The 22,519-nt window shown below is 33.8% G+C and overlaps 4 protein-coding genes and 1 non-coding gene across 5 annotated transcripts; 3 read left to right on the top strand and 2 right to left on the bottom strand.

Annotated features, from left to right (window-relative positions):
- Nucleotides 1-225: 225 nt before the first annotated feature.
- LOC145569803 (U2 spliceosomal RNA) lies at nt 226-421 on the top strand. Its single transcript, XR_014096332.1, has one exon. It is a non-coding gene; the product is annotated as a U2 spliceosomal RNA (small nuclear RNA).
- Nucleotides 422-999: 578 nt separating this feature from the next.
- LOC145568331 (glutaredoxin-like) lies at nt 1,000-4,168 on the top strand. The gene is made up of 4 exons (XM_081627760.1): nt 1,000-1,219; nt 3,177-3,265; nt 3,681-3,779; nt 3,871-4,168. Exons 1-4 carry the CDS (start codon nt 1,107-1,109, stop codon nt 3,951-3,953), a joined length of 384 nt encoding a protein of 127 aa, XP_081483886.1. The 5' UTR covers nt 1,000-1,106; the 3' UTR covers nt 3,954-4,168.
- A 338-nt stretch (nt 4,169-4,506) lies between these two features.
- Nucleotides 4,507-8,140, bottom strand: LOC145568332 (anthranilate phosphoribosyltransferase, chloroplastic-like). Its single transcript, XM_081627761.1, has 10 exons — nt 7,820-8,140; nt 7,551-7,694; nt 6,936-7,097; nt 6,671-6,754; nt 6,056-6,244; nt 5,882-5,972; nt 5,712-5,771; nt 5,484-5,602; nt 5,019-5,153; nt 4,507-4,860 (listed from the first exon to the last, which is right to left on the bottom strand). The coding sequence occupies exons 1-10, from the start codon at nt 8,021-8,023 to the stop codon at nt 4,828-4,830; spliced, it is 1,221 nt and encodes a 406-aa protein (XP_081483887.1). The 5' UTR covers nt 8,024-8,140; the 3' UTR covers nt 4,507-4,827.
- Nucleotides 8,141-10,802: 2,662 nt separating this feature from the next.
- LOC145568333 (uncharacterized) lies at nt 10,803-12,433 on the bottom strand. Its single transcript, XM_081627762.1, has 3 exons — nt 11,558-12,433; nt 11,276-11,341; nt 10,803-10,966 (listed from the first exon to the last, which is right to left on the bottom strand). Exons 1-3 carry the CDS (start codon nt 12,399-12,401, stop codon nt 10,929-10,931), a joined length of 948 nt encoding a protein of 315 aa, XP_081483888.1. The 5' UTR covers nt 12,402-12,433; the 3' UTR covers nt 10,803-10,928.
- Nucleotides 12,434-13,080: 647 nt separating this feature from the next.
- LOC145567217 (uncharacterized) lies at nt 13,081-20,677 on the top strand. Its single transcript, XM_081626469.1, has 5 exons — nt 13,081-15,584; nt 16,603-17,589; nt 17,929-18,154; nt 19,427-19,569; nt 20,043-20,677. The coding sequence occupies exons 1-5, from the start codon at nt 14,034-14,036 to the stop codon at nt 20,307-20,309; spliced, it is 3,174 nt and encodes a 1,057-aa protein (XP_081482595.1). The 5' UTR covers nt 13,081-14,033; the 3' UTR covers nt 20,310-20,677.
- Nucleotides 20,678-22,519: the final 1,842 nt, after the last annotated feature.

Here is a 22,519-nt window from a genome sequence, read left to right on the forward strand (position 1 = left end):
CCAATCAGCATAAAGAAAAGTCTCATATCTTGAAATCGGGGATTAATATGAAAGTGGAAACAAACTTAAGAAGTGCTGTTAAGTGACAATAATAATCAGGATAAAAACCATCAACTGGCTCTAGTTTATAGTGGTGGAGAAGGTATACAATCCCACATCGAAAAATGAGAAGAGAAACAAGAAGAACATGAGTATAAAACTGAAGGGTATGAAACCATAAACGTCATACCTTTCTCGGCCTTTTGGCTAAGATCAAGTGTAGTATCTGTTCTTATCAGTTTAATATCTGATACGTGGGCAATGGCCCACAACGATATTAAATTTATTTTTTAAGGGGGAAGTTCCACCACAGCAGCTTGCTGCTGGGATCTTCGCGCGTCGCCCATGCGTTGCACTACTGCACGGGCCTGGCGTACCCCACCAGTTCCTAGTTTAATTGTTTTTATTATTATTTTTATATGTACATTTAAAAAATTAGACATCGAAGATGAAAAATGGTGATTAATTTTAAATTAATAAAGTAACAAATGAATTAATATACCTCAAGCCTTGGATCTAGTTAGGTACGGTTCATGACCAAGCCACTCACAGTCTTGTTGAAATTTAGATACTATGGGTCAGGTCAGGTTTGGTGAAGTCAGGTTAGATATATTCTAAATTATTTTGTCCAAACAAAGTCGAAATCTAAATCGGATTTTTTGGGTCAGATCGCATCGAGTTGGTCGGGTCAGTTTTTGACATGTTTCGATGTACCCTACAATTTCACCAATTGTATTAGATATTTCAAAACCCTCACTTTGGTCCTCAATCTCTTCTTAAACTATGGCCAACCTAGTGTTACCATAAATTCAAATCGGAAGCTGTAATTTAATTACCATACAAAGTTACAACCGTAAAACAGAAGTATTGAAGTAAAAATGAAAATTAAAGGAATCACCTCCTCTCCGTGAAAAAGGTTGCTTTTGCCGCTTACTACTAAATAAAGAAAACACGCGGTAGGATGGTAGAAGCAAAATCAGCAACACTTGTTAAACGTTGGCATTTCTTTTTTCTCTTTCCTCTAATCCTCTTTTCCATAAATTTATTGAGCTTCCTACAAAATAAAAATGGGGTCAATACTCAGTTTAATCAACAACAATAACAGCAGCAAAGCTGACACTGATATGGCGTTGAATAAGGTCAAACAGCTTGTTGCTTCCACCCCTGTCATCATCTTCAGGTTTTTTTTTTCTCTTTGCTCATTTTTTTTTTTTTTTTGAAATTGGTTTGATTGATTTTTATGCGATCAATTTTTTGGTCAACTTCTAGTGAAAATTCAATTTTAAGAATTTTCAATTTTTATTTAATTAATTGCAATTTTACTTTTTGTTATGAGGTCCCTTTATCGGCAAATTATTGGGTTCATACTTCATAGTCTAGATGATGTTACTAATTATCGGTTAGAGCGAGTTTGACGTGCCTTCCATTTCTTAATACATAAAGTCAATTTATTGTATAGAAATGGATGAAGTATTAACTTAAACTTATCGTGAGACAATAATAGTTACGCCGGATCAAAATAAATAAATGAAAGTCCCCTTAAAAGTTGTTGCAACTTATTTGATCATGTCATAAGAGGTTATAATGTGTTTTTTTGGGCACAAGTAGCCTTACATGCTCAATCGAAAGCATGATGTATATTTTCATTTGTTGATTCCTAGTTAAATGTTACCATTAGAAATTTCATTTTGCTCTGAAAGAAACCCACTAACCCAGCAAATCCGCTTATTAGTAAAGTCTTCTTGTTAAGTTGGTAATTTGGAGTGTTTCATGATACATAATTGAATGAATTGATAATAGAAAGTGGCCTTACTGTTGGATTATTTTTGTACATTTCAAAGATGAGCTTGTCATCTATCCTGTCAAACAAACTTTGGAGTAAAAAGTTATCATGAAATATCTTATAGAAGAACATATTCCTTGATACAAGACGTGGGTGCCAACTAACCATTTGATTTATTTTCAATAAGGACTTCCCTAATGTCTTCACATATACACTAATACAAAAAAGGGTAGCTTTAATTTAAGCTGTTGTGACTTTGTGTTTACAGATTCTTTCTTTATTTATTATCAATCAAAAGGAATCTATCTTCTCTTGCATTTCTTATCCTTCTGTGCATAACTTTGCCTAAACCACATTTGACACTTCGGGTTTTATTTCCTGAATTTTACATAATACACCCGGGTGTTTGGGGAAAAGCTGAAATCTGAAGCAGATTGTGTTAGTTAATTTTAACTAGCTTATTGTGTTAACTGATTTGACTAACTTATTTTATTTTCTTATTGTAGAAAAGTGTTTGGTAAATTGTGGGGTAGCTAGTTCATATAGGATTTTTAATTAAATGGGGGTATAAATGTCATTTCACCATAAGAATTGAATAAGCTAATTGAAAAAGCTCTTAAAAGGAGCTTTTTGAAAGAGCTTATTTAGTGGAATAAGCTCTTTAAACAAGCTACCCAAGCTGCCAAACACCTTGAATTAGCTTATTTAATAGTCAATAAGCTAATTTTGCTCAAATAAACTAGTTACCAAACACGGCCATTATGTTCTCGTGTCTAGGCAAGTTGGTGGATGTTTTAGTGTTTATAGTGTGACGTAATCACGTAGTGAATGGTAAATAAGGCTTGCCAAAAACAATAATAATCTGTAGAAAGTAGAAAAAAAAAAACCTTGAAACGGAGTGGGTAAAGGAAAAAAACGAGGTATTTTATGATTTAGGTCTTGTTTAGTTCACCTTATTTTTACTTATTTCAGAAAAAATAAGTTCAGATCAGATCAGAAAAAATAAGTTCACATCAAATCATCGTTTTATGTGCAGTTTTTTATCGCTAAATATCTTTAATTTCGTAATGAAAAAAATTCTGAAAATTACATATTAATAAAATACACATTATTACGAATCTAACATGACCCCACTTGATATATTTTTCCGTATAGATTATCGTATATGTAAGGTCAAAGTTTGGTCAAATCTAACGTTCAGATCAGATCAGATAAGTTCAGATAAGCAAATATAAGGCGAACTAAACAGGGCCTTAGTTTCAAGTTATCTTGGCGTGCAATTCTATTACACTAAACTGATAATGATAGAAGCTTAGTTAATCAAATAATTGTATTTGCTCTTCTGGATTTGCAGTAAAACAACCTGTGGATTCTGCAATAGGGTCAAGGAGCTGCTCAAACAGCTCGGTGCATCTTTCCAGGTCATGGAATTGGACCAGGAATGTGAGTACTTATACTGATCACAACTAATTATTTTGATGGTTGCATATGTTGTTTCATTCAACTGTTAAACACGATGTTGAACCTTGACGAAGAATGTTAATCGTGAGAAGTAGTGATTTAGTTGCATTAGATGTAATGAGGATGTAAAACCGATTATTTCAGGGCTTAATCTAAACTTATTTTTTTCCCAACTACTTAACTTTTCAACTGGAAAACCTTATCTAAACTCGGGTGAACTTATAGGCCCTTGTCTTAACTTTTTAATTAATGATGGTTATGAAATCAAATGCTGAAGCTTATTGAAGATAGAGCTCCTTCTCTGTCACAAGGATTTGACAAGCTTGCTTCTTGTAGTTCAATGCATTCTGTAACGGTAATGATTCAATGAACGAAATGATTTGTTTTTGCTTTGCAGCGGATGGGAGTGCTATTCAATCAGCACTTCAGGAGTGGACTGGGCAGAGAACTGTACCAAATGTCTTCATCGGAGGAAAGCATATCGGTGGCTGTGATGGTATACACCTAATTCCTTCAATTGTTTTTTTTTCCATTCTAGTTCTTGTCCGATTTTAGTCTCTTAAGTCATTGAATTCCTTCCATTGTAGCTGTGATGGAAAAACACTCAAAAAGTCAGCTTGTGCCCTTGCTTGTCAATGCTAAGGCAATTGCGGCCGACCAAACTGCTTAAGCATTCTGTACGGTACAAGAGCCAGGAGAGAATCGGAAGACGAATGTGCTGTATTTTTAATGTAATCTATGCAAGGGTGTGGTATAACAGTGAATTTTCTGTTTAAAATGTTCTCCAGTGACATCAGAGTTGTTGGGCTTGTAACTTGTACAAGTATGAACATGTCTCATTAGAGTTCAAAATTCAGAATAAATGGTTTGCTTACGTATGACATACGAATCACGGAGTATATTATATCAACGCCTTGGCTTTTTTAACCGAGCTTTTAAAGCTGGTTCAAACTTAGAATCAATATTACTACCCAGCTCTATTTGCTCAAAGTGCTTCAGAGTAAATAGGGGTAATTATGAGCCATGCCTCTGAGCTTGCTTGGAACTTTCAGGCTCGGCCTCTATTTGTAATTACCTCAACTTAGCCAAGCTCGAGTATATTAAACCTGGGAAATAAGTCGGAATTTATATGTTGCAATGTATTTTTGCCCACACATCTGAAGATGATATTTGTCAAATGATCTTGTAATCGTGCAAATTCATCAATAAAATAACTTCAGATGTATAAAATGGTTCACTCGAGACTTCTTATTAACTAAGGAGTTACAAAAATGAGAATCTCTGTAAATACAGAACTGTACACTTAATCAACATTGGTATCATGGTATGAGTTTCCTACTGATAAACTAACGGAAGAGTCCAAGCAACAAGCAATTCATCAGAGGACTTGCAATGAGGAAACAAAAAAGGCGAGTGATTTTCCGGGTAACTTTAGGTATGGGGAGATGCAGATCATACTCGAAAGCAAAAACACAACACAATTCTATATAGATAATCTACAACATGCTTCCTCAATCAAGGAGATTTGGGCGCCTGGTGGAGAATTAAGCCACAATTGCAGTAGCTTCTTTCACTTTCTGCAATACAAAAACAAATTTTTTTTAACAAAATGAATTATTCAGCCAAAAGGAAAAAAAAAAAAAAAAAAAAAAAAAAAAAAAACCACAATGAAATAGATGAGCTAAAAACAAAAGGTTCCAGAATCACTACATAACAACTATCCGCAAATCCTTACATTTGATACATCTATCCATGACTGCAATGTCTTTAGGGCTTTCCCTGATTGTTGCGTTTCTCGAGCAAGGGCTACTCCATCACCCAGGGTACTAACTTGTCCACAAACCAAAAGAGCAGCAGCAGCATTCAAGACCTGATTTTGTGACAGAAGAAACAATTCAACATCAACATTAAGAAGAGAGGAGAACAAATATGCTTGTACTTGGGATAGAAAGACAACGAAGAGAGACAAAACAACAACATGCTCCTAGCTAGGCAGTATTTTTGCAGCACTTATTCAGAAATGAATTGTTTCTTTTGAAAACCTGGAAAGATATAAATTAAATACTATGTTTCCAATCACTAAGTCCAGGATTCATCAAAATTCCGCCATATCTTAGTGTGGAAGCAGCCAGGGCCTCTAAAGTCAATCAAACATAAGAGTGTAAAAAAATTTAGCAAGAGATAAAAGGCTAGAACTCACAAATGCATCTGCTATAGATCCCATCTCTCCTCCTAAAACACGCTTCAATACCTCTGCATTGTACTCTGGTCCTCCTCCTCGCAAATCTTTTACAGTACAACGAGGAATGCCAAATTCCACTGCCATTTTACATATGCACATTTATGAGATGTGGTTTAAAATCCCAAGCCAACTTGAATCAAAATGTAGATGAGAATAACGAAAAAAATATTTCAGCAGAGTTCTTACATGGATCAAAAGAGAACTTCTCTATTCTATCGGGAGTCACATCAAGAATCACTCCCGGGCCTGCAATTTCCACCCATCAGAATTAGTTGAATTTACAAGGTTTACATAGACACAAATCAACAATAACACTTGTACAAAGATTTCTATAAAGAAGAAGTCAAAAGCATTACCCATAGGGCTCATTTCATCTAGTCCTTCTGAATGTACAACCAATGCCCTCTTCATGCCAAATCGTTGAAGAGCCTTGGCCATTTTGCCTACCTAAAAGGCAGAAGAAACAATGATGAATAATCCTATTAACAAAGCAAAACAAATTCGATTTTTCAAAAAGGAAGTAAACTTACAATATCTTCAGAATAAACACCAACGACGGCAAAAGGTACTCGGGCTGGATTTAACATCGGACCTAGGATGTTGAACACTGTTTTAACTTTTAGCTTCTTCCTAATAGGTCTAACAACCTTCATGGCAGGATGGTAAGTTGGCGACATCATAAAACCAATTCCAGCTTCAGCTAAACATCTTCTTATTCCCTAATATCAAAGTAAAGATGAAAATTAACAGCTTAGATAAACCTTAAATAACACAAGGAATAACATAAATCAGAATTTTGCCACACAACCCGGTAATAGATATAGTTGAGTCAGTAATTCAAGCTACCAAAATGCAGGTCAGACAGTTTTAATCACATACAGTGCATCCTAACATCCACTCAGTGACTCAGGCCAGCAGCATTAAAGAAAAAAACTGAAGGTAGGAAAAATTTACAGCCAACCATGTGGCTTTTATAGTCCAATGATAATGCTTAAAAAGTATCAGCAAACCAAAAATAACACCAACCTAAAAGCTCATAAATGATTTCATGACGGCATTTATGAAGGTCCAATAAAGAGTAAACACATAGCAAAAAGATAAATCTTCAACCCACAACTTAGTATATAAATATATCAAGAACAAACCTCAGGTTCCAAGTCAATGGCAACCCCCAATTCCTCCAAAACATCTGCACTCCCACAAGCTGAAGAGCTTGATCTGTTCCCTTGCTGCAACAAAATCCCATAAAACACAACCATCACTTTCAAAACAAGCATATCCATACACATATTTGCCACTTCACACTCAATTAATACTAATATTTTACCATTTGAGCTGAACCCCTCCTTTCAAACCACACCAAAATTTAACATAAATGTTGATTAGAGAGGCAAGATATGAGATTACAACCTTGGCTACTTTTGCACCACAAGCGGCGGCCAATACAGAGGAACCGGTGGAGATATTAACGGTGTTGGCACCATCACCACCGGTACCAACGATATCAACCACATCCCCCAAATCCTCCACACTCTTACAGTGTTTCATCATTGCATTTGCCAATCCAACTATCTGCAATTTCACATAAAGTAGCCCCAGATCAAAAACAGGTATACATACTTTCATCAATCTCAAAATTCAGCAACATCAACATTTATTTTTGAAGTCAACAGTCCAATTGAAAATCTGGAATTTCAACCAAATTGTTGAAATTTCCAAAACCTATAACTTTAAGTTGTCATTTTACTGTCTGTTAATACATTCCCAGAATAGCCAATTTCATACTCCGTATAATCAAAACCTAGGTCTTTGTGGACAGAACCCCGTCCTATTGTTGGAAAAATGATATACACTAATTTACGCGTGATTTTATCGTGCATTCATAATCTAATACCAAATGAGGAAAAATATCTAATGCTTGTAATAAATCTTATTATTTACCTAATCTTAAAATTAACACCCATCAATTAATTACTGTAATAAATTTAATATTACAAATGATAAAATGAAAAGGGTTGTGCTTACTTCTTCAAAGGTTTCGCCTTTAGCTCTCAACAATACAAGAAAAGCGCTAATTAGAGATTCATTTGGATCATTAAGCAAGAAATTTAACGACGACTCAGCCTCTAAATCCGTCAAATCAGTCCGATTAATCAAACCCTCAATTACCTGCAAAATTCATCAATTCATCATCAAATTAATTTTTTTTTTTTTTTTTTTTTTTTTTTTACTTTTTATAATAAATCATTAATTTCGAAATGCAGAACAATAGCAAATGGAGAAACTGATCAAACCTCACTGAAGGAAGAAAAAGATTGGGATTTTTGGTTGATTGATTGAACAGCTAAAAGGGGTCGACTGAATGAAGCAGACGGCGTCGTTTCGCCAAATTTGGGACATAGAAATCGAGGTTTTGATGAAAATGTTGCTGATTTTGCAGACAAATTTGAGGAGAGAGAAATTGGAATTGGAGAAGGTTGACAGAGAAATAACGCCATTTGTGATGTCTTCGTCTTCTTCTGTAAACGTATTTTGGGTATGAAATTTTGATAGAGAAAGAGAAAGAAAATGAAAATTATTTATATGGAAGATTGCAAAAATTATTTTGGCAATATTTTAAAGTTTTTTTTTAAAAAAAAAAATAAGAAATTGGACGAGAATAGTTCATATTTGTCTTATGAGTGGTGCACAAATAACTATCATAAAATAATTAATTTGGTCATGTCGACTTTTTATAATTATAAGATGATAAATACGAATTAGGTTTTAAGAAAATACTCGTATTAAATTTTGATAATGATTTTGTAATTACTTCTTGGCTTGACTTTATTATTTGGAAATTTATTTGAGAGTATTCAAATTTTTTACTCCATACCATTATTATAATGATTACTACGCATTATTTTTCTTTCAAAAAAAAAATGATTGTTATTTTTATAAAATAAAAATAATTTATTTCAAAACATAATATACAAAGTAAGAAGAAAAAAAAAAAAAAAAATATTCACTTAGAGGATAATCTCCTTAACGCATTTTACCTAATTAATTTAGTCAAAATTGGTTAACACATCCGATAAATTTCGTGAAAAAGTCTCTATATGTACTCAAGTTTTAGACAAATAAAGTCAAATAAGTTTATCTAAAATTCAAATCAACATAAGTTAAGCTAAGCTGAAAAAGTATATGTAATTATAGTCTAAATTGGTGAACTTAAACCTTGAAAAACCGTTTCAATTCAAGACTTCAAGTCCATTTTGACAAAAAAAGAAGGAATGAAAGATAAACATTAGATAAATTTTGATAGCACTAATCTACTAACAACTAGTATTCTATCCAATAAATCTAAACTATTGGATAGTATTAATAACTACGGTAGTATTCTATCCAATGACTCAAATTATTGGAACTTAATTAATAACTGGTATACTATCCAATTATCCATTCAAACTAATTTTTTTTTTTTTTTTTTTTTTTTTTTTTTTTTTTTTTTTTTTGAAAAACAATTATCCATTCAAACTATTGAAAAGTATTAATAACCATTATTTATCCATTAATCAAAACTATTGGAGTATTGGATAGTATCAATAACTAGTGTTCTATCTAATAATCAAAACAATAGTTTTTACAATAAAATAGATGATGCATTTAGCTTATGTTTCTATTTTCATTCAATTTAGATTTGGTGCATCACTTCAAATTAATTAAGCCAAAATCCAGAAAGAAATCTATGCATATTCTTTCTAAATATGCATAGATTCTAAATATGAATATTTTATTTACCAAAATATTCTGGATTCTATGCATTCTGTGAGTTTTGATGTTGAATTACTTGTCTTACATGTTAACTATAGATTTTGCCAAATTCTCAAAGTAAGGAGTTTTTCATTGGCGTAGTAGGTAGCAAATTAGCCTCAACACTTTTGAGTGCATGTGTAAATTAACCCCACCATTAGTTTTTGTATGATTGTATCAAATTAGCCCCGCAACCTTTATTAAATTTATTTATTTATAATTATGCAATCAAAACCTATGCATCAAATTTAAGCAAATCACATTAAAATACGGTATATAAATATCATAATTATAGCACTGTAAGAGTATACAACAAAAAACTTTGAAAATCATCATTACATTTTCATACATATCACTTGATACAAAATAACGTAGTAAAAGTTATCCACACTGAAATATGACAATACTGAAAAATTAAAATCATCATACTTAATTAATATCACTTAATTACACCAATTTAATTGAAATAATAAGAAATATGAATTATAATGTAGGCATAACACTATATGAATGTTTGTTACGAATACAAAATTAGCATTGTTTGATGAATTTGTTTAAATAATGATGTTATGATGTACTATATAGTTTATAGATGTTTATTGCACGATATTAAACAATTTGGGGTTCATTTGCTACAATTAAACGTAAGTGGGTAAATTGCACATGTTTGATTTTCTTACAATGAGGCCCTTTCGTTTCTGTTAAGTGGGCCTGGTTACGATTACCAAGGTGGGTCCAGTTTTAGATTTTATTTTAGCCCAAAGTTTTTTGGCATTTTTTTTTATCACGTGCGAGGTTTCACACAGTTTTATGGAAAATCCCACCAAACTTCATTATCAATCATCATTATTGCCTTAAATGATTTTTTTGGCACTTCATAAGGTTCATTGACTAAGTTAATTGCTAATTTTTTTAGGCATAGTTGATTAACTTGTACTGGTTGTTAAGCATGTGTATTGTCCGTATTGTTAGCATTATATTCCGTACAAGTTTGTAAAATACTCCATATTGTTGACATTTAATTGACAACTAGTTTGTAGCCCGAACGTTGTACTGAATTGCTACTTTAATTACTTTTATCAATTATATATATTTATTTTCATGTTTATAACATAGTTGATAATTGGCTTAGATAATTAAATAACCATCTTTCTTATAAGAGGTTAGAATTCTCTTATCATCATCTTTTTATATGACCCAATATTGAGTACGAAGTAACGTCTTTTAGTATAGATTTGACATATTCACCTAACTAATAGATGTTCATCGAATATTCGAATCCATCTACATCTACTACTAAATGTGAAGAACATTACAAAAAAACCAATTTTTTTTTTCTTTGAAGAACAAAAAATCAAGAAATTAATCATGACTAACTACAAATTAATACAGTAAATTATACAAGTAGTTTTAGAAATCATCACAAAGATAAAGACAAATACTTTGTAGAAGTTGCATGAAAATGTAACTACATTTTACCAAAAAGACAACTATTTGCAATGTTCTCAATAGCTCGTACGTATGTTTATGGGCATTGCACATGAGCACGTTCATCGAATCATGTGTACTGCTAGAATCTGGCAATATGGCAACTTCAATTTGCAATTGTTTTTAACCTTTATTCCATAAATCCATTGAAATTAGAATACCTGCATAAATTTGTGTAATTTATTGCTGCATTAGTTATAAAGTATATATACTCCTTTTTCTCTATTTTTTATTTTTTATTTTTTTTTTAAGAGTTAGAAAAACAACATTAGAAAACCCTCATCGTGACTTCATGAGGAAAATTCAAAAAGCACGTACATACTTTGTATTTATAAAAACACGTATATACTTGATAATTTGTAAGCAATAGCATAAATTATAAAGGGAGTTAAATTTGAAACACATATAGAGTACTTCATATTTTTTATAATGAATAAAGTGGAGGAAATTAAAGATTGCAATAAACTCACCTATTATTACTATGGCATTCCATGACAAGGCTTTCAAAGTAATGGCTTTTGATATCATTGATTCAACTGCAAAATAATACTATATTAGAAGTTGGCTATTGTCAAAATTGAAACTACAATTGTCAACTATATATTAAATTTAAATTACTCAAATACTATGTAAATAGATGTAATCTAGTGTACGTTTTACTTTACATAGAAAAAGTAGAGTCAACTAATAAGAGTAATAACTACGTATCTTACAGAAATTTTATTCGTAAAATTTAAATTTGTTTAACTCACCTGATGTAGTAGAGTCACAACTTGATGTTAAATTTTGATTGCCACAAAAACACAATTCTGTAATTTCATTTCCATTATCACCACTATACCCACACGTGCCACGAGTAGCTTCACACGTTTTACAAAACGTATCGTGTCCTTGGACCGAATATTTCACACGTATGCCATAAGACCACTCGTGTGGCCCATCAATTCTTAAAGGTGCCAAGCTATAAGCACTACTATACCCTTGGCAATCTAATTTAGTAAGATTTATACCTTGATTCGGCCCAAGTTCACCATAGGCTACTGCACAACATTCTGGTGGGCCTAGGCCCACTTTATTTGGGCCGAAAGATCCCCAAGCCGGGCACCCATAAATCCCATAATAGTCTTCACAGCCCAAACCCGAAACATTTCTACAAGCCAAATGCTTAGATGGAAGTCCTTGAAAGAGTGGAGATTTAGCCGAGCAACCGAGCAACAAAAAGGCATTATCCGGTGCCGGAGTCAAGAACGGGGCTCGCCACGACTCGACCACAAACCCGTTTCCTTTGGACCCAAGCACGATCGAGTTGCACGTCGACAAGTGAGGATCATGCAACGTAAGTGCTTGGAAGGTGTAATCAATGTCTAAAACTCGGTATGACCCTGAAGCTACATGTAACATGAGGACATCATTGATGCAATATAGGAGATCGCGGTAGCCTGGGTGACCACATCCGTATTTGAGCCCAAATGGGTAGTCGATCGATATGTTACCACAATAGGATCTACAAGTGTTACTATGGTTATAACTAGAACACAAAGGAAATGAAGGGATTGTTAATAATAGTGCAAAGAGTATGGACAATATATGATGCATTGTTATTGGTTAGTATGTATGAGAGAGTTATTGGGTGGGAAATGCTAGATTTTGGAGATAGCTAATTACATGAAGATGATATGGAGAAGTGAGGCTAGAGAATTTATGGATACTTTGCTTGTGGTAGTAAGCAAACAAGCAAAAAAATGGCTTTATTCTATGTGTCATAGACTCATAGCTACTAGCTAGTAATCCTAGTATGCTAAGGAATTTAGGTCTTTAATTTAAACTCCATTATCACTTCTTTATGAGTGGGATAATAAATGTTAAATATAAACAATTTTAATTATGTTATTGCTTGCTGTCCATCTTCTGTCTTGAAAAAAAGCTCATTCAAAGGCAAATTAAAGTATTGTATTGTTAGTACTCCCTTCCGTATTTATTTAAGTAAAATATTTTGAGTTTTTACTCCACTTTTTTGTTTTTTTTTTTTTTTTTTTTTTGGAATAGACCTTTTACTCTACTTCATATTTACTTAATTCATTTTGACTAATATTAGTGATTTATACATAAGAAAAAATATAGTTTTGAGCGTACTTGTTGGAATCGTCGTGATGAATAGATTATTAACATTCAATTCCTAATTTTTATTTAATGTAAACTTTTTATGTATATAATTTTCACTAATATTTAATTATAATTGAGCGTGCCAAATTCGACAATGTCAATTATTCTAGGGTTGGGGGGACTAAATAGCTTGTTCTCCTTATTATCGGCCAAAAAAAAGTTACTTACTCCAGCAATAATTTGGTAAAAAAAAGTTAATATCATGCAACAATTTGGTATATTTCAAAAAAAAATTAACAAACACTTCAAAATGCCTAATTTAATCAGTTTTTTTTTTTTTTTTTTTTTTTTTTTTTTTTTTTTTTTTTTTTAATATATCATCCGTTTTAATTTTACAAATTACCAATTTTATTTATAACCTTTTTTTTTTTTTAATTTTATACTCGTATTGTTAATAAGGGATTGAAAAATTAAGTGAAAATTAATATGTATAACTTTTTTTTAAAAAAAATATCATTAATTAAGTGAAAAACCTTTGTATACATGTACCCGACTTAGGCATATAGCAAGTTTCAAAAGTCAATCTAATATTTGGCTTGTTTCTCTATAAGAGGTAGGCACTAGGCAGGCCAGCCAGCAGACCCTCTTCAAAATTTTCCTAACCCAGCCTTGATCGGCCCGATTGTCAGTTTGTCACCTCGACTCGTATATTAAACACCCGGAAGGCCTTGTAGTTAGCCGTAATGTGTGCCTACACCAAAAGGAAGTGCACACCAATAAACCATCATACGGAGTACCAAATTAGCAAGAATTAAATCAATCATTAAACAAATAAACACATTCGCACCATCCTCAGGTTTCTCCCCATCATCTCACTCCTTCAAAGGTCAAATCTATCGATTTGCATCCCCAGTTTATCTTTCTGTCACAATATTTCAGGTAATACAATCAAACCCACTTTCTGAATTCAATTATTTTGCTTAATTATACATAAATTAGACTGTACAAGTAGACATACTATAAGAAATCACCAATTCCCAGATTAGTTGAAATCAGGGTATAGCTTTAAATTCTGAATTATGTACATATTGTGTTGAATTTTGTTGAGTTTCACTTGAAGATTCAATGGAGAGGGGGCTAATTAGTGAGGAAGTCACCTCTCCAGAACAATTGGATGGTGGGTTTCAGAAATCTGATGGTGGGGAAATTGGGGATGTGTTATCTCCAGTTTCTTCACAGTATTCTTCGTGTGGAGAATCGGAGTTTGATCGATATTGTAGTGCGAATTCGGTTATGGGTACTCCTAGTGTGTGTAGTTCAATGGGGTTTTACCATGATTCGTTGGATTCTGATTTTGGGTCATTCAAGAGTTTGGAGGGTTTTAGTTTGGGTGGGGAGAGGGTTCCTAGAAAGTTTGAGGGGATTACGCGGTCATTATTATCTAGGGAATCGGGTTTAGGTGGTAGTTTGAGTGATGATTTTCACGAGTCGAAAGGGGAGGGGGAAGGTTTGAGCCCTGTGGTGGGTGGGGTTGAGGGGAAGATGGTGGCTTTGGATAAAGGGGGTACTTCTTCGTCGAGTTGTGGAAATATGCGAGTGTTGGGGGGTAAAGCCGAGCTGAAAGGGTCTAAGGTGTTTGATGGGGAGGTAGGGAAGAAAGAAAATTTAGCTGTACTTCTAAAAAGTGTGGAGCATGCGCTATTGCAAGGAGTTGTTGCTGCAAGAAGTGCTGCTGAGAACTTGTTGGATGATAATCATGCAGATGAGATGGAGGATGAGAGATGCAGAGAACAGGATGAGTCGTCTTCTAGGTATGATCACTCTGAGGGTGAGGATTCTATGTTTAACTATGGTTCGGATGAAGGATCTCAGCATAATGCATATTATATGAGAAATGTAGTGGATCATAGTGATGTTGATGTCGGATGTGGGAATTCGGTGCTTATGAACTCGTCTGTGGCTTTTGGATCTAATGATTGGGATGACTTTGAGTTAGATGGATTGGAAAATACAACACAACTTTCTGATAGTTTTTGGTTGCGGCAGCAATCAAGTGAAAAAGAAACTACTTCTGAAGATTTGGCTTTGATGAGGTCAATATCTAATGAAAAATTTCATTGGCATGAGGAAGAAAGGAATGCAAGGGATGTTTCTATGGACCGCAATGATGTCCTGGAAGTTGATAGATCATCAGAGTGTTCCCTTAGTTCAACCACGAATACTCATTCCTCAAAAATTATGGAAGCAGGGGCTACAGAGGGCTCCAGGGACATTTCAAGGTGCAAACAGATTACCAGTAATGATGAACTGGATGAGTATCTTGATAATTGTTCTGTGTACAATGTATTTCAAAAGCCATGTGCTACGTTGCATGCTGTGGCAGATACTGAATCCATGAGAGATGAGAAAGAAAGGAAGATCGTGGATATAACTCGTGATACAAAAAGTGGCCATGATGACCACCCGATTCCACAGCAATTCTTGGTTCCTCTGCCTGATGATGGTGCAGGTGAAGCTTATGTTCATGGAGAGTATAGGTTGGATGTACTTCAAGGTGCTCAAGTGGAATCTTCTGAGGGATGTGTGTCAAAATCAGCCTTGACATGGCTTGAGAGTGAAGAGGGGAGGACACATGGTGACTTAAATCTAGGTGGAGGTCAGACCACAAGCAGCAAGGTATGTCAATTTTGGAAGAGATACAGCTTCTTTTAGCTTAATTTGCTTTGGCTTGACATAGTTGTCTATTTGTTTAATGCTGAGTATGTTTGTTACTATCATTGCATTGCTGTCAGAATGAGCTCTTTTAGTTTATTAGAATTAGCTCTTTGATAATATCTTATGGTGCATTACTTTCATGAGCAAGGATATAGACTTCACCAAGTCAGAATGTTTCAGGAAATTTTTTATAAAACCTGACTGTACTTTTAGGTTTTAGCTGATTTATTTCTTAGAAAATACACAATATGTTTGCGTTCTTTGAATTTTCTTTCCACAAAGATTTCCGACACTACCGTAGTAAAACATGATGTGTTGCTATTTTGTTAACATATATGTTAGGTTTGCATGGAATTCCTGCTAACACAACATTTGAAACACATCATTGTTATCCAATCATCTTTTAGTTATCATCACTGCCCTAGGAATGTTGACACAAGTCAGCAATTTTTTCCAATTGGTGCATATGCTAACTGCCAACCTCAAGTTGCAAAACTACTAACAAACAGAACAGTCCTACTGTTACAAAGTTTGAAATTCAATTGCTGGTTCATATGTTTACTATGATTGGCTCTGCTTAATTTTAGTAATTGATATAATTCAAGTTAATGAATGACGTATGGGACGAATGGACGATATGACTGGGGTAATATTTCTGATGGAGGTAAATAAGCCATGAAGTCATAGAAACATTTCAAGTTAATGAATAGCTCATGGCTAGTTTTTCAGTCCTTTCTCCCTCTCTCCTTTTTGTTTGTTTGTTTGGGATGGGGATTCGTTGGTCTCAGAGGTAATCTGATTCTAAGCTCATTAATTTCTCTCTTATATATTTATTCATCTAATGATTGGTGTGTTTAATCCAATGATCTAAACTTAAGTAACATTTATCTTTGTCATATAATCTTTACATAAAAGAGCATTTCTGCCTCGCCTCTAGTGGACTACTGAAATTTAGACTTCAATTGATATTGTTTTGCAGGGAAAGGATTTGGAGATGAATGCATTTTATGATGATTTTGTACATGAAATGGAAGAGATTTTGTTAGAAACACGTGAATCTCCTGTGGGGAGGTTGAAGCAGGGGAATATTGAGTTCCAATCTGAGCACTTGTCAACTTTAAGAGATGGTGAATCCATTGCTCATACTTCTGGTTTTGATGATGGCAACCCTGTTATTCGTCATCCACTTAGGATTGATGGGATTGAGGTAGTGGGTGCCAAGCAGATAAAGGGAGATATTCCACTTAGTGAAAGATTGGTTGGGGTGAAGGAATACACTGTATACATAATACAGGTTTGGAGTGGCAAGGATCAATGGAAGGTTGAGCGTCGATATCGCGACTTTTTTGCACTTTATGTTCAATTAAAAACATTATTTGCTGCTCGAAAATGGAATCTTCCACCTGTGTGGTTTTCTGTTGACAAAGAATCCAGAAAATTCTTTGGTAACACATCTCCAAATGTCGTTGCAGAGAGAAGTACTCTTATCCAAGAATGTTTATGCTCCATTCTCCAATCCAGGTATTGTTCCAGTCCTTCAAGTGCTCTGATTTGGTTTCTCTCTCCGCCAGAGGATCTTATGAGTTCCTCTCGGTCAAATGATGTGACGCGACAATCTAATATGAGTACATATACTGAAAGAGTTCCTAGTTTAGGGAAGACCATATCACTGATAGTTAATATTCAATCCCACAAGTCCGTAAAAGAGCTTCTGGATACACAGCATTATACATGTGCTGGGTGCCATACACATTTTGGCGATGGTAAGAATCGCATGCTAGGAATTGTGCAGACCTTTGGTTGGGGTAAACCACGACTTTGTGAATATACTGGCCAGCTATTTTGTTCTTCGTGTCATACAAATGAAACTGCAGTTCTGCCAGCCAGAGTTTTACATAACTGGGATTTTACTCCATACCCAGTTTCTCAGATGGCCAAGTCATTCCTGGATTCAATTGTTGACAAGGTTAGTTGAGAATCTTAATAAATTTCAACAGTATCAATCTTGCCTGGAGCTTCATTAAATACTCTGGGTAATGGGTATTTCTTACAACTAATTTTATTTGTCCAAATTTTGATCTATAAAATTATGGATTAAGAATGGGCTCTAGTATTTTGTGTTATTGATAGCTGTATCAAGCTTATAGTCTCTTTACTAGTGGTGCTTTATGTAGCCTATTCTACAGTCTGTATTTGTTGTTGCCATTGCTTGGGTATCTGCTTCCAGGTTGTGGTTGACAGTTATTCAACTTATGTATATTAATATTGGGATTTGGGCTTGATGACTTTTTTCTTCATTTGGCAGCCAATGCTGTGTGTGAGTGCAGCAAACCCTTTACTCTTTTCTCGTGTCCCTGCACTGCTCCATGTTGTGGGTATTAGGAGGAAAATTGGGGCAATGCTTCCATACATTCGTTGCTCTTTTCGTAGATCTATCTATAGAAGACTTGGATACCGGAAATATCTTCTTGAAAGTAATGACTTTTTTGCACTAAGGGATCTTGATGATCTCTCAAAAGGAGCATTTGCAGGTATAACCACCTTCTCCCCCTTCCCCACCAAAAAAAAAAAAAAAAAAAAAAAACACCCTAGAAATACTACCTCCGTTACAGGTTATGTGTAACGATTAGACATTTTCCCTCTCTGCTTTATGTCAAATCGTTGCACATAACCTGTAACGGAGGTAGTAGGTACTATTGCAAAATGTATAATGTTATACTGTGATATTTGAATTGTTATTTGCATTTATCATAATACGTGGATTGCATGAAGCCATGGGGATTCCAAGCAACATCATTGTTCTGCATCCTTCTATGTGAATTTTTTGTTTAGGTCTCACCCTTTTCTGGATTCTCGTTATTTGGAGTTTTTGAATGATTACTCTGCATCTGACTGATAAGATGAATGTAAGGCATAAGTGTGAGGATTGGTATTATTTGACAAAGAAAGTAATTTGAAAATATTGGTTTGGTCGAAAGCTTTAGCGAATTAACCATCTTTAAGTGTGTATTTCACTTGGGATTTTAGGAAACTTGAATTTCTCTCTTTGGAAGTTTGGAATGTACTTTTGGGAGTTTTGGGAAAATGTGAAATTTCTGGCTTTGTAATATTTATGTTTTCTTTAATCACGACTTGGGTATAATAATAGCACCTGCCTGATTAAGAAACAAGAATTTGAGATTTTGATTTCAGGTCTTTGCTGATATATTAAGCTCCCAAGACTCTCCATCTCACATGAGTCAAATTCTGTGTGTCTTGTGCATGTTATTACTCATGCCTGTTTTTTTTTATTGGTTAATGCTCTTTTGAGTTTTTATCATCATTTTACTTTGTATAATTTTGGGCTTGATCTTACATTGTGACTTGCGAGGCTCTGATTAAGCTGCACATTCTGAAGATAAATACATAGTACTACTAAGCTTGTGTTATTTCCAACTTATAGGCCACAGCTGTGCGATAAATACGTAGTACTACTAAGTTTGTAATATTTCCAACTTATGGGCCAGAGCTGTATGGCGCACGCACGTGCATGGTGTGTGTGCGTGTGTGGTTTCCTTTTTTTTTGTTAAAAAAACTGGATAGTACGAGATGGCACTTGCTACATGGCTAGATGCAGTTATCAGTAAATAACTGAAGTCTGAAGAGTTGACCTGCTGGATGATTCTGATTTTAAAAATTCAATTTCTTCTATCCCCCTTCTTTTTGTATAGTTTAATTTTTGCTGCGAGTGACCTGTGATAGAAAGTCTATTATCCTCCCTGCATAACTAAGATGAGCTGATATTTGACTTTGCACTTATGTAGCACTTCCGGCGATTCTAGAAGCTGTGTCGAAGAAAATCCAGGAGCACATCACAGAGTTATGCCTTGAGTGCTGCGACCTTGGTGTTTCTTGTGGTGCTCGACAAGCTTGTGATAACCCATCCTCTCTTATCTTTCCTTTTCAGGTATAAATGTTTGTCGCACTTTTATATCTCAAGCACTCATTAACTTGTCTCCACACCTGAAATCTCGCTTTTGTCAAGAATAAAGGGGAAATAAAAGTTGAGGGAAAACTAAGAGAGGAACTTATCAGCTGATATATCTTGTGATATTTTAACTTTCAAGTATACTTCAATCTTTCAACCCCCCACAAAAAAAAAAAAAAAAAAAAAAAAAAAGGTATAATTCAATCTGAATATTGGTTTTTGACATCAGTAAATGGCTTAGGAACACTTATTTAGGACTTGAATGAAAAGTATGCTGAGATCTAGCAATGCAAAAATGTAAGAGCGCTGCTATCAATAGACTTGTGTCTAATTGATATCACAAAAGTGAAATGACTATTTACTATTATTATTCTTATTGAGTGTATACCGTATTCTTTTTAGGATAACACGATTTCTTACTGGTTCTAGTCATTCTGTAAATTATATTTCAGGAAGAGGAAATTCAGAGATGCGAGTCTTGTAAATCAGTCTTTCATAAGCATTGCCTCAACAAACTCCAGGAGTGCCCATGTGGAGCAGTCCTGAAACCGCTTGCGAACGCTGGCAGTGCTTCAGGATTTTCGTCATTGTTGGTGAAGAAATCTGATCCAAAATCCGGACTCCTTTCACGTATGTTCTCAATTTCAAGACAAGAAAAGGGACTCAAGGATAATGATAATGTGATCTTGATGGGATCGTTTCCGAGCACCTCACTTTGATCCCTTGTAAGTTGTAACTATAACATATTACCATCTTTGTATGTATCTGTTAATCTATTATTCACTAATCTGTAATGTAAAGCTGAAGATGACATCATAAAATTTTGGCCATTCTTTTGTATAGAAATTGTAATATTAATACTGATATTGTCAATCTCATTCCTTAGGGCCTGTTCTCATTGACTGAACTCAGCTGAACTGAACTGAGTTGAACTGAACTGAAATGAAATGAATATTTTATAAGAGAAGGAAATTAGGAGCTGAACTGAATTAAACTGAACTGAACTGAATTTCAACGTATGAGAACAGGCTCTAAGTGTGATTTATTGAAGCATGGTTGCTGTAAAGTGAATAATTTATTCTTTTTATTTTGGCTGTGTTCAATAGTCAGTTTTGGATCCTCTATAACCTTTGGTACTTGAGTAAAAGATTGAAGATTGGATCCTCTTTTCAAAAATATACTACCTCTGATTTTTATTATTTGTAACTTTGGAATTTTTTTTTTTTTTTCGCTTTTTCATAAGAATTTAATTGATAGCAGACCAAGGATTACCCAACTATCTAAACTTAAACCAAACCATGAGTAATTATTCTATATTTTCACCAATTTGATACATGAAAACGCCTAAGAGTCTTGTAATTTGAAAGTTCTTGGAACTTTATTCGGACAAAAATAAAATAATGAGTCACTTAAACGTCTTTGAAGACTAACTAAGCTTTTCACTATTTGTATAAAGTGTGAAGTACTCGTAGTTGTATCAACATTGGGAAAGAAAAATGGAAAAAGAAGAAGAAAGAGCGTAGCCACCTTTGACATCATGTCAAGAACTTTTACACTGCACTACTTTAGTGTTGCACAATCAATTGATAATGCTCCACTCAATTGGTGGAAGGGAATGAAGCACATTAGAGTAATGCCTTGGAGAATCAAATTTAAATGCAATATGATACTACGGAGCACTACTAGTTAGGCGTTGTTCTCTTCATCTGAAATAATGTGTTTTGATTATAATTTTTCGAAAGACAAGTCATATTTGAATTTTTCTGATTTGGTCTATCTTCTAATATAATTGTTTGATTTGATTAAACATAACCTAAGTTAATACTCAACAATATTATTGAGCCCAATTACAGAGTCACATTTATAAAATCGAAATTATTGAAAGGGGTATTGCTTCTTTATGTTTAAGAGCATATTTGATCCTTAGTATTTGATATCTCATAATAGAATAGACAATGTTTTGAGGTGGAAGGAGTAAAAATTAATATGATCAAGTAAAATAACAAAATTTATGTAGTGAAGAACTTACAACCTATGTTCATACCTCATTGCTATTCATAACTCTTGATTACACTAGATTCTAGAGTATTATTCAAAAATCAAATTGTTATGGATTGTCTTTTTCAAAAAAAAAAAAAAAAAAATTGTTATGGATTGTCACGATGCATATTTACAACATTTTCTTTTTATTAAATTATTTTTATTAGTCGGTTATCATATACTCCGTATATATTAATGATTATTATAATTATGAATCAAAATTAAAAATTAAAGCCGTGCAACTATTTTAAAACCAAGAAAGTCCTTAGTGCGCTCGTTCGTTCCATGAATGATCTGTATCACATTCTAAAACCCTTCAAACATGTCATGATTCCTTCCCAAAAATAACCATAAACCTTCATGTACATTGTGCAGTGCACACACACAAAAAAAAAAAAAAAAAAGCTGTCGGTGATAACTATTTCACTGTATTAGTAACATGATATTTTAAGCTTCTTTTTTTCTTTTCTCCTCCATCAACACAACTTTATAAAGCTCAAAACTCTCCAATCATCTTTGACCTATCTTTATTTCCACCACTATATTAATACATGTAAAGCAGAAATTACAGACAATCATATGGCCCATTTACCACCACTTTGGTTAACTCTCCAATCACTAATCACTAAAATTTACTCTTGCCATTATTTCTAATAATCTACTTATACTATATGTTCAAACATCTAAATAAATCACTCCCATATCAATAATTTACCACATGCTACAATTTATATAATACCGATTTTTTTTTTTTTAATCATATTATTCAGATAGGTTCGGAATAGAAACATTCATGTGACTTTAGTTGTAAACCAACGATGGTAGTAATATTACCTCCGTTTCATATTATTTGCAACGATTAGACATTATATGTAACCGAGGTAGTAGT

This window comes from Chenopodium album, chromosome 11 (genome assembly GCF_948465745.1).
Source record: "Chenopodium album chromosome 11, dcCheAlbu1.1, whole genome shotgun sequence".
In the NCBI taxonomy this organism is placed as follows: domain Eukaryota; kingdom Viridiplantae; phylum Streptophyta; class Magnoliopsida; order Caryophyllales; family Amaranthaceae; genus Chenopodium; species Chenopodium album.

Coding starts and splice junctions, on each gene's coding strand:
- LOC145568331 (XM_081627760.1), top strand. CDS start 1,107: ATGGGGTCAATACTCAGTTTAATCAACAACAATAACAGCAGCAAAGCT. Junction 3,266..3,680: donor CATGGAATTGGACCAGGAAT/GTGAGTACTTAT, acceptor TTTGCTTTGCAG/CGGATGGGAGTGCTATTCAA. Junction 3,780..3,870: donor GCATATCGGTGGCTGTGATG/GTATACACCTAA, acceptor CTTCCATTGTAG/CTGTGATGGAAAAACACTCA.
- LOC145568332 (XM_081627761.1), bottom strand. CDS start 8,023: ATGGCGTTATTTCTCTGTCAACCTTCTCCAATTCCAATTTCTCTCTCC. Junction 6,245..6,670: donor CCATTGACTTGGAACCTGAG/GTTTGTTCTTGA, acceptor CTTTGATATTAG/GGAATAAGAAGATGTTTAGC. Junction 5,772..5,881: donor AGATGAAATGAGCCCTATGG/GTAATGCTTTTG, acceptor TGGAAATTGCAG/GCCCGGGAGTGATTCTTGAT.
- LOC145568333 (XM_081627762.1), bottom strand. CDS start 12,401: ATGCATCATATATTGTCCATACTCTTTGCACTATTATTAACAATCCCT. Junction 11,342..11,557: donor TTGTGACTCTACTACATCAG/GTGAGTTAAACA, acceptor ATTATTTTGCAG/TTGAATCAATGATATCAAAA. Junction 10,967..11,275: donor GAATGCCATAGTAATAATAG/GTGAGTTTATTG, acceptor AAATTTATGCAG/GTATTCTAATTTCAATGGAT.
- LOC145567217 (XM_081626469.1), top strand. CDS start 14,034: ATGGAGAGGGGGCTAATTAGTGAGGAAGTCACCTCTCCAGAACAATTG. Junction 17,590..17,928: donor TGGATTCAATTGTTGACAAG/GTTAGTTGAGAA, acceptor TTCATTTGGCAG/CCAATGCTGTGTGTGAGTGC. Junction 19,570..20,042: donor CTCTTATCTTTCCTTTTCAG/GTATAAATGTTT, acceptor ATTATATTTCAG/GAAGAGGAAATTCAGAGATG.